General features: G+C 37.7%; 1 protein-coding gene across 2 annotated transcripts in view; it reads left to right on the plus strand.

Annotated features, from left to right (window-relative positions):
• Window positions 1–12,146, plus strand: part of SERPINE3 (serpin family E member 3) — a 40,503-nt gene extending 28,357 nt beyond the window's left edge. The window contains exons 5-9 of one of the 2 annotated variants that reach the window (XM_042014326.1): window positions 4,209–4,407; window positions 5,453–5,553; window positions 7,615–7,701; window positions 9,337–9,420; window positions 11,452–12,146. In XM_042014326.1, the coding sequence (XP_041870260.1) occupies window positions 4,209–4,407; window positions 5,453–5,553; window positions 7,615–7,701; window positions 9,337–9,420; window positions 11,452–11,492 (512 nt within the window). In that variant the 3' untranslated portion in view covers window positions 11,493–12,146. Of the gene's footprint in view, window positions 1–4,208; window positions 4,408–5,452; window positions 5,554–7,614; window positions 7,702–9,336; window positions 9,501–11,451 lie in introns of those variants that run through there. The other variant, XM_042014325.1, reaches the window with a different exon arrangement.
• The last annotated feature ends 299 nt before the right edge of the window (window positions 12,147–12,445 follow it).

Genomic DNA, 12,445 nt, shown 5'->3' on the forward strand with positions numbered 1-12,445 from the left:
AAAATAGCTACTGTCCTTGTCCCATCCCTCACAGACCAACACCTCCCAGTACTCCATAACAAACTTGCAAGCTGTAGGAAAATATCAAAAGGCACCAATGTAATGTGCCAGGAGAAAGAGAGATGAGAGACTGAGAGTACTGCACTATACAAAGTCCTTTACAATAGCATGGAGCTGGTTAAATAAAGCTGGCTAGGAAGGGGGTACTGCAGGAAGCACATTTGACCCCATGACAGAGGGGCAATTAAGACTAGAACGATATTAAGCCCCTACCAATTTGATTTGTTGGATGAATAAGAAATTTCCTGGCCCCTCAGCCTAATCACTGTCCCTTGAATGTGTGAGCACCAGAGGGAGCAGAGTATAACCAGGAGCACCAGCACGGCAGACCTGTAGCACTGGTCACAGCCTGTCTCCAAGGCTTTAGGGAAAAACTGCAGATCTTCAGGGACAAATTCTGCAAGAAAAAGGGGAGAAATTCTTATGTCACTTGTACTAAATCAGTGGATGATCTTAGCACGGGCTTAAAACAGTATAAATATAGGTAAAACTTTTATTTGTGTAATATATGAATACAGTGTAGGCTACATTGAAAAGGCTTGGTGTATGTGGGTTGCTGACAGAAGGACTCATGTTGCAGGCTTAATTTTCTGCCACCAGGAGTTATGCCAGTTAGCTATACAATCTCTTCCAAAACATAAAAAGCTCCTTTCCCTCCTGCTCTAAATTTCAGAACTGCACTTGGGTAAAAATCTTTCCATTTCCAAATCTAAATTTTTTCAAGACAAATTTGTATCTTAACATCATGCCTGCTTTATCCTTTAAGTTAAATAATTTCTCTTCAGTTTTGATATTTACTCCCAAATTAATTGCAAGTCACCAAGCTTTCTCTCAATTTCCTGTTAGCTAAGATGAAGATGCCAGGCTCTTCTAAACTATTCAAAAACCAAATGCTCCAAATTCTCTACTAGTTCTTTTTCGCACTTTTCCAATTTAAATTAGTCTTTCTAGAAAATAAATGACCAGAAATGTACACAAAACTTCTAATGAGGGCATACACATGCTTGATAAAATGTTTTCACCATTTCTATGCCTTGCTAAAAATACCTTGCATAGTGTATTGCAGAACCAGCTTGGGGCAGTTACTCAAGGTTGGCCCCACCTGGACCTTTTTCCTTTTGGCACTTTTTTCCTAGGTAAATCAAGGGGAGGGAAATCTCCAGAGGTATATAACTTTTTTTGTGTGTTTTTGAATCACCAGTTGACGTCCACCACTCCAATCTTCATGGGAGTCTCACTGTTTGTCTTTTATAGAAGTCTTGAGTGTTGACAACACTTAGGAAAGCTACTAGTGACCCTTTTCAACCTGGGAGCCCCTCTTTTACCTTTGCTCATTGTGGTTCTCCCTTCAAGTGGCTGCTTGCTGCCTTGCTTTTCTTGTTCTAAGTGCCACCACTTCTACCTGTAAATAGTGGCACAGTGAAACCGTGTTTAATGTTTTAGTTAAAACTAGATGGCTGGATCTATGCCTTTCTATCAAAGTAGTTATTAAGCCAAAAAAGTTTATAGTTTTTTTTGCTAGTCTATGTGATATTTCAATTGATCCCACTTTCTATTTCCCTCTGCAACCTGATCATTCTTTTCTCCAGAGTAAGCCCTAAAACTTCACAAAGACAGACCTAAAGTTTCCCAGATTGCCTTCTTTCTCTTACAAATGTACTCCTGTTTTCTAGTCACGGGAAACAACTGAGACCTCAGGCTATTAAAAACCTTTGCTGACTCATTTGCAATTCCACATCCAAGTTCTTCTCATATTCTTGGGGTGGTGATCATTCATTCAGGCCCCAGATTATTAAATGAGAGAAGGCAGGGGGCTACCAGTGTTTATGCAAGTAGAGAGCTCAGGTAAAGCCAGTGACCAGGAATTCCATAGCTGAGCTGCATTGTCTGACCATATATTTGCCCCAGAGTCCTTGCAAACTTGATGTGAAATCATTTGTTGTGCTCTTCTGACCACTTGCCTAAACATAGGCTCCATCCTATCATCCTTAAGTAGGTAGCTAAAGCACTAAATTTTTGCACAGAAGAGGAAAATTAGAAAAATATTTGGATCACCTTTCCTCCTGCCTGAAATGTGTGAGCTCTCTGCAGCTGGAGAGAGTTTTGAGGAAAGCCGAAATAGAGGGATTATTTAAAATTTGCTGATTGTCAGATTTGATTGGGCCAATTCAATCTCTGTCTCTAAAAAATCCAGAAACATTTCTAACAAATCACTTTAAAATTAATGCAAAAGACTGGTTCAGTACAACTAAACAGAGGACTGAGATAACTTTCCTTCATTATTAAATGCTAGCAGCTGTCTCCCACCAGGATCCAAAACACAGAGTGAGAAAGATAAGATGTGGCCTGTTACCAATTGCACCATTTACAACATTGTTTATCCTTTTAACATTGCCATGCAGAACAAACCAGCCTGGGGACAAGTAAGACTGCTCTAAGAAAATGTCAGCATTACTGTTCACACACACTTCTTAAACACCACAACTATTTTACATATTCATTTTTCCAAGCAATTTGTTAAGAACGTCTGAATTCTAATTTAGCATATGTGTAATCCTTATGGGATGCTCAAAATCAGTTCAAGCAAGGAACACTAAATGTTCTGACTCAATAATTATCTAAAGTCTTTGGCTTTCCTTCTAATTGATAAAGAAGGACTGTATAACCTTTGTGCAGAATGTGCTGACTTCAAAATATCAGCATGCCTACAAATTAAACCACTCATGTCCAGTGCACTGCAAATATGAATCTTCCTTGCTTGTCCATTAGAAACCAGAACATCTTTTTCCAGCAAATGATCCACATGCTGGGAGTTGGTTTTAACAGAGCAATTCTCTCTCCATGTTGCAAGGCAGGAGGGCTCATCTAAGAGTCCAAAATTTAATCTAGCAGAACAATCAACACATAATGAATCCTATCTAGTCCATATCTACAAAACTTACAAACACTGTACACTAAATATTTGAGACAACCTGGAGCTACGCATTTACTGCCAAATATTCAGATATTATGAACACAAGCTGTCTATATACAGTTATTTACAACCCCCGACTCAGAGAGTGTGAGCATCTACCCTTGAAGATAGAATTGCTACACCTGGGTGAAGGAGAAGTAGATTTAATATTTTGGATGGCCTGCAGTAAAGGCAGTAAGGCTTTCATCTGCGCCTTGTAGTTAAGTTGCATTTAACTCCTGGCCCACTAGCTATTGCTGAGTGTTCCTGAAATGCTACCTATTGGATTCTCAGATGGAAAAATAAGGAAGCAAAATTGTGACAGCTGAATCTGTTCTACTGTATAACAGAGTCCATTAGAAATGCCTGGATTAACTGCTCTTTGGAATGTGGGATGAAAATGGTACTTTTAAATGGCTGTTACAAATTGCTGTAAAACTAAATGCAAGTTTGGAAGCTCTCCAACTTTTACTTTTGAGACTACTTTTTGCAACCTTCATCTGATTGTGAGAGGTCTCTGCACCTGGATTTTCAAAAGTTATAAATTTGGTGCTTAAATAAAAAAGAAATAAATAGTTCATGTTTAAATAAGCATATGCTAGCTCTTGTGTAATAGAACTATTTGTTTCTTGAAACAAGGTTAAAATTGATTTTTAAAGGTAGTAAAGATGGAAACATGAGCCAAAGTAGGTTTCAATTAATTAATTAATTAGGATACTCTGCTTTCTGTTTTTGTAATTCCTGCCTACTGTAGTAAAATTTTACTGAAAAATATTATAAAATTGTAAGTTTATTCAAAGAACATACATTGTGGGAAGAGTCATCACAGTTGCTGTCATTGCCTTGGTAGTTTTGGGGTTTTTGTCCCCAAACTCTGAGCAAGGTTGACAGCTGTTATATGAAAAAGTAATAAAATATCCATGCTCTGTTGAGGTGGTGCTTCAGGTACCATGAGTGGCATTAGAACTGCTCTGCCAAGATATCTGTCTCTGACACACTCAGCTCTGTTCAGATGAGACTGCTGTGAGTTAACAGCAACCTGAGCTGGCTACAGAAGCCCTGGCACTGGAGACCACTCCTTCCACCCCACCACAGCTGTTCTGAACTGTCTGCTGACCACAGCAAGGACTGTGGGTTCAGGGGGTTTTTTTCCCACTTGAATGATGAAATAAAATCTCTCTTTGCCCACCCAAAGGTCAGTTCCAGACTGCAGCTCTGGAGGCTTTCAGCGTGGTCGAGTTACCCTACCTGGGGGAGAAACTCAGCATGTTCCTAGTGCTTCCCAGCCACAAAAGAACACCTTTGTCCCAGATTGAGTCTCACCTTTCTGCCAAAACCATAACCCTCTGGGCCAACAGCTTGAAGAGAACAAAGATGGACATTTTTCTGCCTAGGTAAGCAAGGTTAGCAGAACGGATTCACTACTTCAGCTGTCAGAATTCCGTGCAACAGTGCTGACACGAGCAGCGTGTGAGCAAAATCAAATTACATGCTTTTGGTTTCATTATTCATCACATGATCAGAGATGCTCTAACTCTTTCTTAAACCACAAAGAGGTGAGCCAGGAATGACAAGACTTTCTAGTTATACCCTGTACTGTTTTAAAAAAACCTAAGTATTTCTGTTGATCCTACAGCTTTTACTTACAATTTGTTTGGGGTATAAATCCTTTAAGGATCTAAAACAGAGAAATGCTGGTGGGCCTTTCCCACACTCATTTTTTTCTTAGCTTAAGGAAGAATAAATATATAACCTTGTAAGTACATGCTATTTCTATCTTTTTAAACTTTTCAGAATACTAAAAAAGCACTGGACAAAGAGCTTGGCCTCCCTCCAGCAGCCATAACCACCTTTCCATGCACAAAGCAGGTTTCAGTCATCCATTTTCCACTTTAGTCAGTTGTTTTAGCAAACACCTATGCTGGAGATATTTTCCATCTACTCCTATGACATTGCATAGTAGGAGGAATGAGGTGCAGAAGGCCTTGTGTGGCTGTATCTACTATACAGATCAGCAAGGAAGGGCTTCATTACACCTCTCCTACAATGCATTCATCACATTAACAAAGGACTGAAAAACAGTTTGTACATTAGTATTTGTTTTCTTTAAGCTAATTTTAGCGAAATGTTTCCAAGGGCCATTTGCTACAGCAAAAAAAAACATTAGAAAGAGAACACCTTGGGAAAATGCAGAATTCACACGTCAAGAAGACTTAATAGCAATCTGATTGCAACAGAGGGATTCCTTCTGTTAATGTCTTCAGGGGTAGGTGAGCTGCTTTTCTGCAAGTACACTTAATCAGACAATGCACTGGGCTCAAACAGGAAGAGATGGATGAAATGCAAAGGCTTGAAATAAATTGTGTCTGTTAACACCTTTTAATTCTACAAAACTCTACAAATCCTGCATTTAAATAAAGTCTATCATATTAATTTCAGGTTCAGTATCCGAAGCCTTTTTGACCTAAAGACAGCTTTTTCTGCCTTGGGAATTAGAGATGCATTTGATCCTATCACTGCTAATTTTAAAGGCATTTCAGGTAAGAGGCTTGACTGAATACAAAATGATCCTTGACACAATAGTTGTAAACTCTTACATTTGAATGATTTGTTAGACCTGGGTCTTCTGAAGTGATTGTACTTCGTTATCTGTGAAACTCTAAAGCACAATTCACGCTCAACTGCAATTGTATTTTGAGCTGTTCTGTAGGAAAGTGGAACCTGAAAAAGGTTTGATTTTGGTCTTGAACTTACTTTTTTCTTCTCTTTAAGATTAAAACTGTCAACACAGCATAGGCCTGGAAAAATGCCTATTTATTCAGAAATTTAGGATGCTTTAGTAAAACTTGCATTCCTATTTGTGTTTTTAAATAGTTATTTAACAGCGAGGGATGCTGGTCCAACAAGTCTATATTCCAACTCCTGCCACTGCAAAGAATACTGGTTTATGCCCAGGCTATATTGTCTTGCTAATCCAGTAATCAGTATACAAAGTTATGCTTTCCCTTTGCTAAAATACTGCTCTTATGATTAAATTCTTGGGTTTGGTACACTGAAATTCTTCTGCTCCTTGGAAAATTTGTCCCCATTTAATATTAAACACAAAAAAAAGAACCCAAATTATCTATTCTTTTTCTTTTGACTCCTTCCAGCAACAAAATATATCAACTTAGTAATTTCTGCTCACAGTAAAGATTTGGAGTGGTAGCTGCCCAGCAAGCAGCTCACATTCTTGCGCATGTGAGTGAATAAATGAAATCGCTCCAATTCAGACAAACCTGCTTTTAAAGAAAAGTTGCTTTCCTGGGATGAACCTCAGAAAGCACATTATTCATGGAGTTTTTTATGCTGCTTTTAAAAGTGAACATAGCAACGTTCTGTTGCAATATAGATCTCAGACTGCACATAGATGCACATTAAAATAATTTGTTACTGGCCACTGTTGCTTTGCTTATTGCAAACAAATGTTAATATACTGATAAACTACACAAGGATGTATTTTATAAAGTTAATATCTATTTAAATAAGATAAATACTTCTGGGAAATTAATTCCATAAACAATAACATTTAGCAGCTTCCTTCCTATGTTCACAACTCCGTGGCTTTTGGCATACAGGATAAAGCTTGTAGAAGTATTTGATCCTGCCCTGGCAGGGTTATGGAACAAAGGATATGCTGAGACCCTTCTCAGTTCTATTCTTCTGTGTCATAGGAGTAGAGTTCTAGGTAGCCTAAGAGTTCTGTAAGGCAGAGTTTACAAGGAAAATATATCTTAACCAATAGATACAGTTGAAAAAAAAAATAGGTAAGTTTTCATTTCCTCTTCTGTATGAAGCAGAAGCATAATCTTCAGAATATTTACTCTCAGATCACGTTTAGCAAACAAATGTGTTACTTCATTTCAGACCTGGAATAGCTTTTTTATACCTGAAAGCATCTATTTTTTTTTTCTCAAAAATGTGTAAGATTTATCTACTTTTTTAAATTCTGCCTCTCTGTAGTTTTGTCCTGCTTGCTTCCTTCCCAGTTTTTCTGACGGGACAAAATTAAGGCAAGTAGATAAAATGCTCTTTTAGCATTCCTTTGATTTCACTTACAGGTTGGACTTGAACCTTGAGTTCAGACAAGAAAGAAAAAACTCTCAACCTTCCCATTTTCTGCCCTCTGCACTCAGCTGGAGAGAAGCAGACTTGCAACACTCTCCTCACTATCTTTCTGAAATTAATTCTTTTCCAAGATTCATTTTATGTCACAGTCCCATGGTTTCTTCCTGAAGAGCAGTTTTTCTACAATTTCCTTTCCAAGGGTTCTTCGGTTCTCTGATTGTCCTCACACTGTTAATCAAAGTTTCTATTCTCACCATGTAACCTTGCCTTCCACCACAACCTGGAGACATCTCAAACTAGTAACTCCCATTCAGCATCTAATCCACTGTTATGCACATAGTAGGAAAATGGTCAAAGACGGCTGAAATACCTAATAGTTACATGATCCTTAGATTCTGCAGGGGACAAAAAGGTAAAAGCATTCTGATTATTTTTAAAAAATATGCTCACAATGAAATGCAGAAAATAACTTATTAATTTTTGGCGTTTTGCAGAGCAAGATAGCCTTTATATTTCAGAAGCTATTCACAAAGCAGAGATTGAAGTAACAGAAGATGGTACAAAGGCATCGGGAGCTACAGGTAAAACAAATATTCAAACTTCTCACTTCTGGAGTTTATCACTACAAAACCAACTACTAGTCTTTTATTTAAAACAAAAGAACCAACCACTGTAGCATTTATATGTATGCCTAACAAACTTTTGTATTTAACATACTTCCATTTTACCTTTCTAATTATTCATAAGAACTTTTAATTTTTTATGTCCAACTAAGGTGTAATGGCTCAAATGAAAAACCAACTTTGCCAGTCCAGAGAAAATCTGGCACTGCACCAATGATAGATGTACTTCACATCACAAATGCTGGTGGTCCTTGGCTGGGGACCAGGACACTCTACCACTTCTCCTTGCTCCCAGGAAGGAATTCAAGAGGCATGTAGGGAGCACAGCAGTGCATCTCACTGTGGTGCCCAACCTGTTGCACATCCCCTCACTCCAACATCCCACAGCTGCAATGCCAAAAAGAACCTGAGCACACCTGAACGGATGTATTCAGTATTCCTCTAGAAACAACTCCGAATAAGACATACATATGTGTCTATACACCTACATATGTAGGTGTACAGAGAACATCTAACATAACTAAGTCAACCTTTCTGCAGAGCTGTACAGTTTTAACTTTTGTAACAATTTTAATATTTTTAATTACTTTGTGGAAAGCCTCATACAAAATAAAAGCTTTTAGGTGACTTCAATTATGTACCAAAGACTAAGGGGAATAGATCTTTAGCCCCTTGAAACCAATGCCAAAGCATCCCTTAACTGCAGTCGGACCAAGTTAACAAGCAGATTTTTAAAAGCATAATTACATTTATTGTTTGCTTTAAAAGTTCTGGATCTAGTCCAGATGACATGACGACTTGAAACTAGGCACATTTTTTTTTTTTTACAAGCACTAAAATAGTGCCTCTCAAACTAGTTTTACTGTCTCACTTGAATATTCAAGCTAATTTCATTGTTTTAACTGTTCAAAAAATAATCCAGATCTGGTGGATTTCGTTTTGGGGGGGGGGTGAGGGGGGGTGTTTGACAATATATTCTTAACACTATATAGCTACAAAGAAGAATTCATTTAAACAAGATGTACTTTAATAATAGCTGAACCATCATAATTCTTAAAAACTCTTTATTTAGTCTAATAATTAACCCACAACCAGAGAGAGGAAAGACAGTCATAAACTGAGTTGAGGATACTTAGGGTTTTTTGAGAGCTCTGACAAGAGAAATTCCAGGATGACATAGGTATTTCTCTGCTGCTTGTCTCCCATTTGGATAAGGAACTACCTTTGTGCCTTGCTTATCTTTTCCACCAGAACAGCATAGCTAGGAATTGGCTAACAGGTGAGGCAATAGCATGGTATGACTTCAGCAGTTAGGGATGTAATGACAACAAAAATTACTTTTGATATCCAACTCCAGGCAGACTCCATTCAGCATTGAAATATGCACAAATCACTGGCATGTAGTCTCACAACTCTTGACTTGTTAATTCTGCCAGACTAACTTCACTGTTGGATAAAGTTGTTGTTTTCAGTCTTAAAGCAGAGGAGCAACTCAATAGTCAAGGTACTAACCATCAGACCTTGAGGGCACTGTACAGAAGACAGAAAGAAAACAGATGCATTTGAATGAGTTTTTTCTTTGTTGCATTACAGCAATGGTCTTACTAAAAAGATCTCGAACACCTATTTTCAAAGCAGACCGACCTTTCATGTTTTTCCTGAGACAAGCTAATACAGGTATGCATGCTCTTCCTTTCAGGAAGATAATCCCTCACAAGTAGCACTGAAATCAATACAAACAGCATGCTGTTCTTTAGTCCAGGAAACTTCAACAGCCATGGAAACAGTGGGGTTTGGGGTTTTAAAGCATAATTTCCTTAAAAAGAACGTGTAACAGTCATAGAAGTCAAGGAAGCCAGATTAGCCTCTTCTTTGGACGAGCAGTATGTGCTCAAAAAATTTCTATCAAAATTATAGGCAATAGAAAGATCTCAGAGATGCTGAACATTCCAGCATCAGGAACTGATCTCCACAGGCAATTCAAATTACAAATGGGCTGGATCAGCTGGATTAACATCTGAAGTAGTTAAAATAGAAATTTCCCTATAAAGGAAACTTATTTGTGCCTATACTGATAGCAAACAGACTTCTGCCAAAATATGCATGTTTCTTTGCAACTGTTAACTCTTTTCTTCCAAATGGCCTTCCCTAGCCCCCAAACAAAAGCCACACAAAAATCCCCAACAGAACTGCAGAGCATGTCTTAGAGCGAAGCATCACAGTGCTCCTTTAGGTTCAGTAGCAGATCATATGTCTCATTTCAGATGTCCACTTACATTAAGTTACTGCAGAATCTCTGCCAAAAGAAAACACCCCACAGCTTGTTGGCAGTAATAAGGAACTCCATTATGCACCATTTAGCAGGTACTTGCTACTCTGAAGCATCAGGCTCTCCAAGAACTCTTACCATCCTTAACAATGCAGTAATTTTGCATCTGAAGTATTTTCCTAAAAATCGTTCAAACCACCAGATTTCTCTCATAACTGGGGTCACAGCCATTTAGATTTCAGGGAACATATAGACATTTATAGGCTTCAGTAAAACACTGGGGCCTAGCACAAAGACAGGAATCATTTTCCTTATCGGCTTCCAAGCAACACACACTGTTCTCTTAGTCAGTGAATACCTGTATATGTAACATTTTGCTCTAAAAACCTGTATCTTAGATTTTTACCACAGTGCAAGCACCTAAAGAGAAAATTACTAGCTTGGTGGGGCTTTTGTTTTAAATATGCTTTGGCAATCATTACCAGTCAGTGAATAAAAGTATTTTACTTGGCAAATGCAGAATTTTAAAATAAAAAGGCATTAATAATCTCACCTATGAAACCTGAGCCACAGACTCTTCAGGATTAAGAACAAACTTATTTTGGTGAATAAAATGGTCAGTTTACTATATATATACACATAATTTATATAAAGAGGAAGGAAATCAGATTGTAAAATAGGATTTTTATATGAAGCATAAAATATGTACCTTCAAATCAACCCAAAATCAACTATATTTCTGTAATTCAAGCTTTTTAATGGAAAAAGTGAAAACATTCAATCATTTTGTTTGCTCAGACTTAGTGACTCAAGTTATTGAGGTATGGAAAACTTGAAAGGGTGAACAAGATCTATTTTTCATCCACCTGTCTAAAAGTGCTTAAAACTTCTATGCCTGTAAAGTTCATAATGAATCTTTATGCAGATCAAAAGCGTTCATTGCAGGAATTTTCTAGTAATAGCAGAAATATCTTTTCTAAGACTTAAAATAGCATAGTCCTGCTCAAAATAATTGAAAAAGTTTAGAGTCTTTTAATCTGAAATTCAGGTTTGAGCACATTCCCTTTGGAGGGCAGGCAAGGTAACAGCAACACAAACAACCAAACACACATCCAATGAATCTGAGGCAGTCATTTCATTCTCTTCTGTAACTAAAATATAAACACAAAGCAATGAACTGAGGTTCTGTTTTGCTCAGTGTTAAGTTTCAGATTGTGTCAGGTTTCTGGTTTGGGCTACCAATTATTAGCAAAGGTGTTTTTTAACACAGAAATGTTTAAGTTATTTTAAGACAAGCATGCAATTGCAGTCAGTTTTTCCACATAAGCAATGATTCTATGATCTGCTAATTCCATGCCTAACTTATGTATTTAAACCATACTACACTTTGAAAATGTGGCCCCAAAATGAAATAATGTTAATGTTGTTTTCATTTACAGGTTCAGTACTCTTTATAGGAAGAGTTACAAATCCTTCATAATAAGCATTAAACACATACTCTGACTTCTGTTCCTCTTATAATGAGCTTTCCTCCAATGAAATTAAAGGCTACATTGTATGTATTTATTAAAACACAGTTTTAAGCATCTCACTTTTCTAAGAAAAAGCAAGCGCTAAGCCCTCCACTACCTTATTCCATTGTAGACACTGTGGAAAGTTACAGCTGTCTAGGAATCATCAGCACCACAACTACAGCAAAGACAGTATCCAAATAAACATTTGCAAAAAAATGGAACGGGTTTAGCCTCCTAAATGTTCAACAATATGAGCCAACAGCTTCTCTTCAATTTCACCATGGCTAAAGTTAGCTTGACTGTTGCTGAGTATGTAGGTCATCTGAATGACAGCAACCCACAAGAAAGCCTTGTAATATGTTATTTTTCAAACATGATTTTATTTCCCTGTCCTGAAGTCAAAAGCTTAAGAATAAAATTGAAATTCAATCTGACTTCAGACAGTTACAATCCAGCTGATATAGCAAGGTAACAAGCAAGCAGCAAAATGCTGTGAAAAGAAAATGAAGTTGAAAGGCTGTTTCAAAACTGACACAGAATCATAGTCATTAAGGCTGGAAAATACCTCTCAGATCATCAAGTCCAACCATTAGTCCAGCACTGCCAAGTCCACCACTAAACCAAGTCTCTAAACACTGCATCCACACATTTTTTGAACACTTCCAGGGATGGCAATTCCACCAGTTCCCAGGGCAGCCTGTTCCAGACAAAGTAAGAAGCAGGAATGCCCACTCAACAACCAAACTAATATTATTGCCAAAAAGGGTAGCAGTACTACCTTTACTACCTTTGAATTGTACATAACATAGCACGGACATTCCTGAAGAACACTGAATGCAACTAATGGCATCAAGAAAAATGGGGGAGTTTGTTCAGCATCCTGACAAAAGTTGGGAAATGGCAAGTGTTCAGCAACTCA

The sequence above is a fragment of the Corvus kubaryi genome, unplaced genomic scaffold, assembly GCF_017639235.1.
Source record: "Corvus kubaryi isolate FWS band 111438036 unplaced genomic scaffold, C.kubaryi_AGA036_p1.0 split1-65, whole genome shotgun sequence".
NCBI classification, from domain to species: domain Eukaryota; kingdom Metazoa; phylum Chordata; class Aves; order Passeriformes; family Corvidae; genus Corvus; species Corvus kubaryi.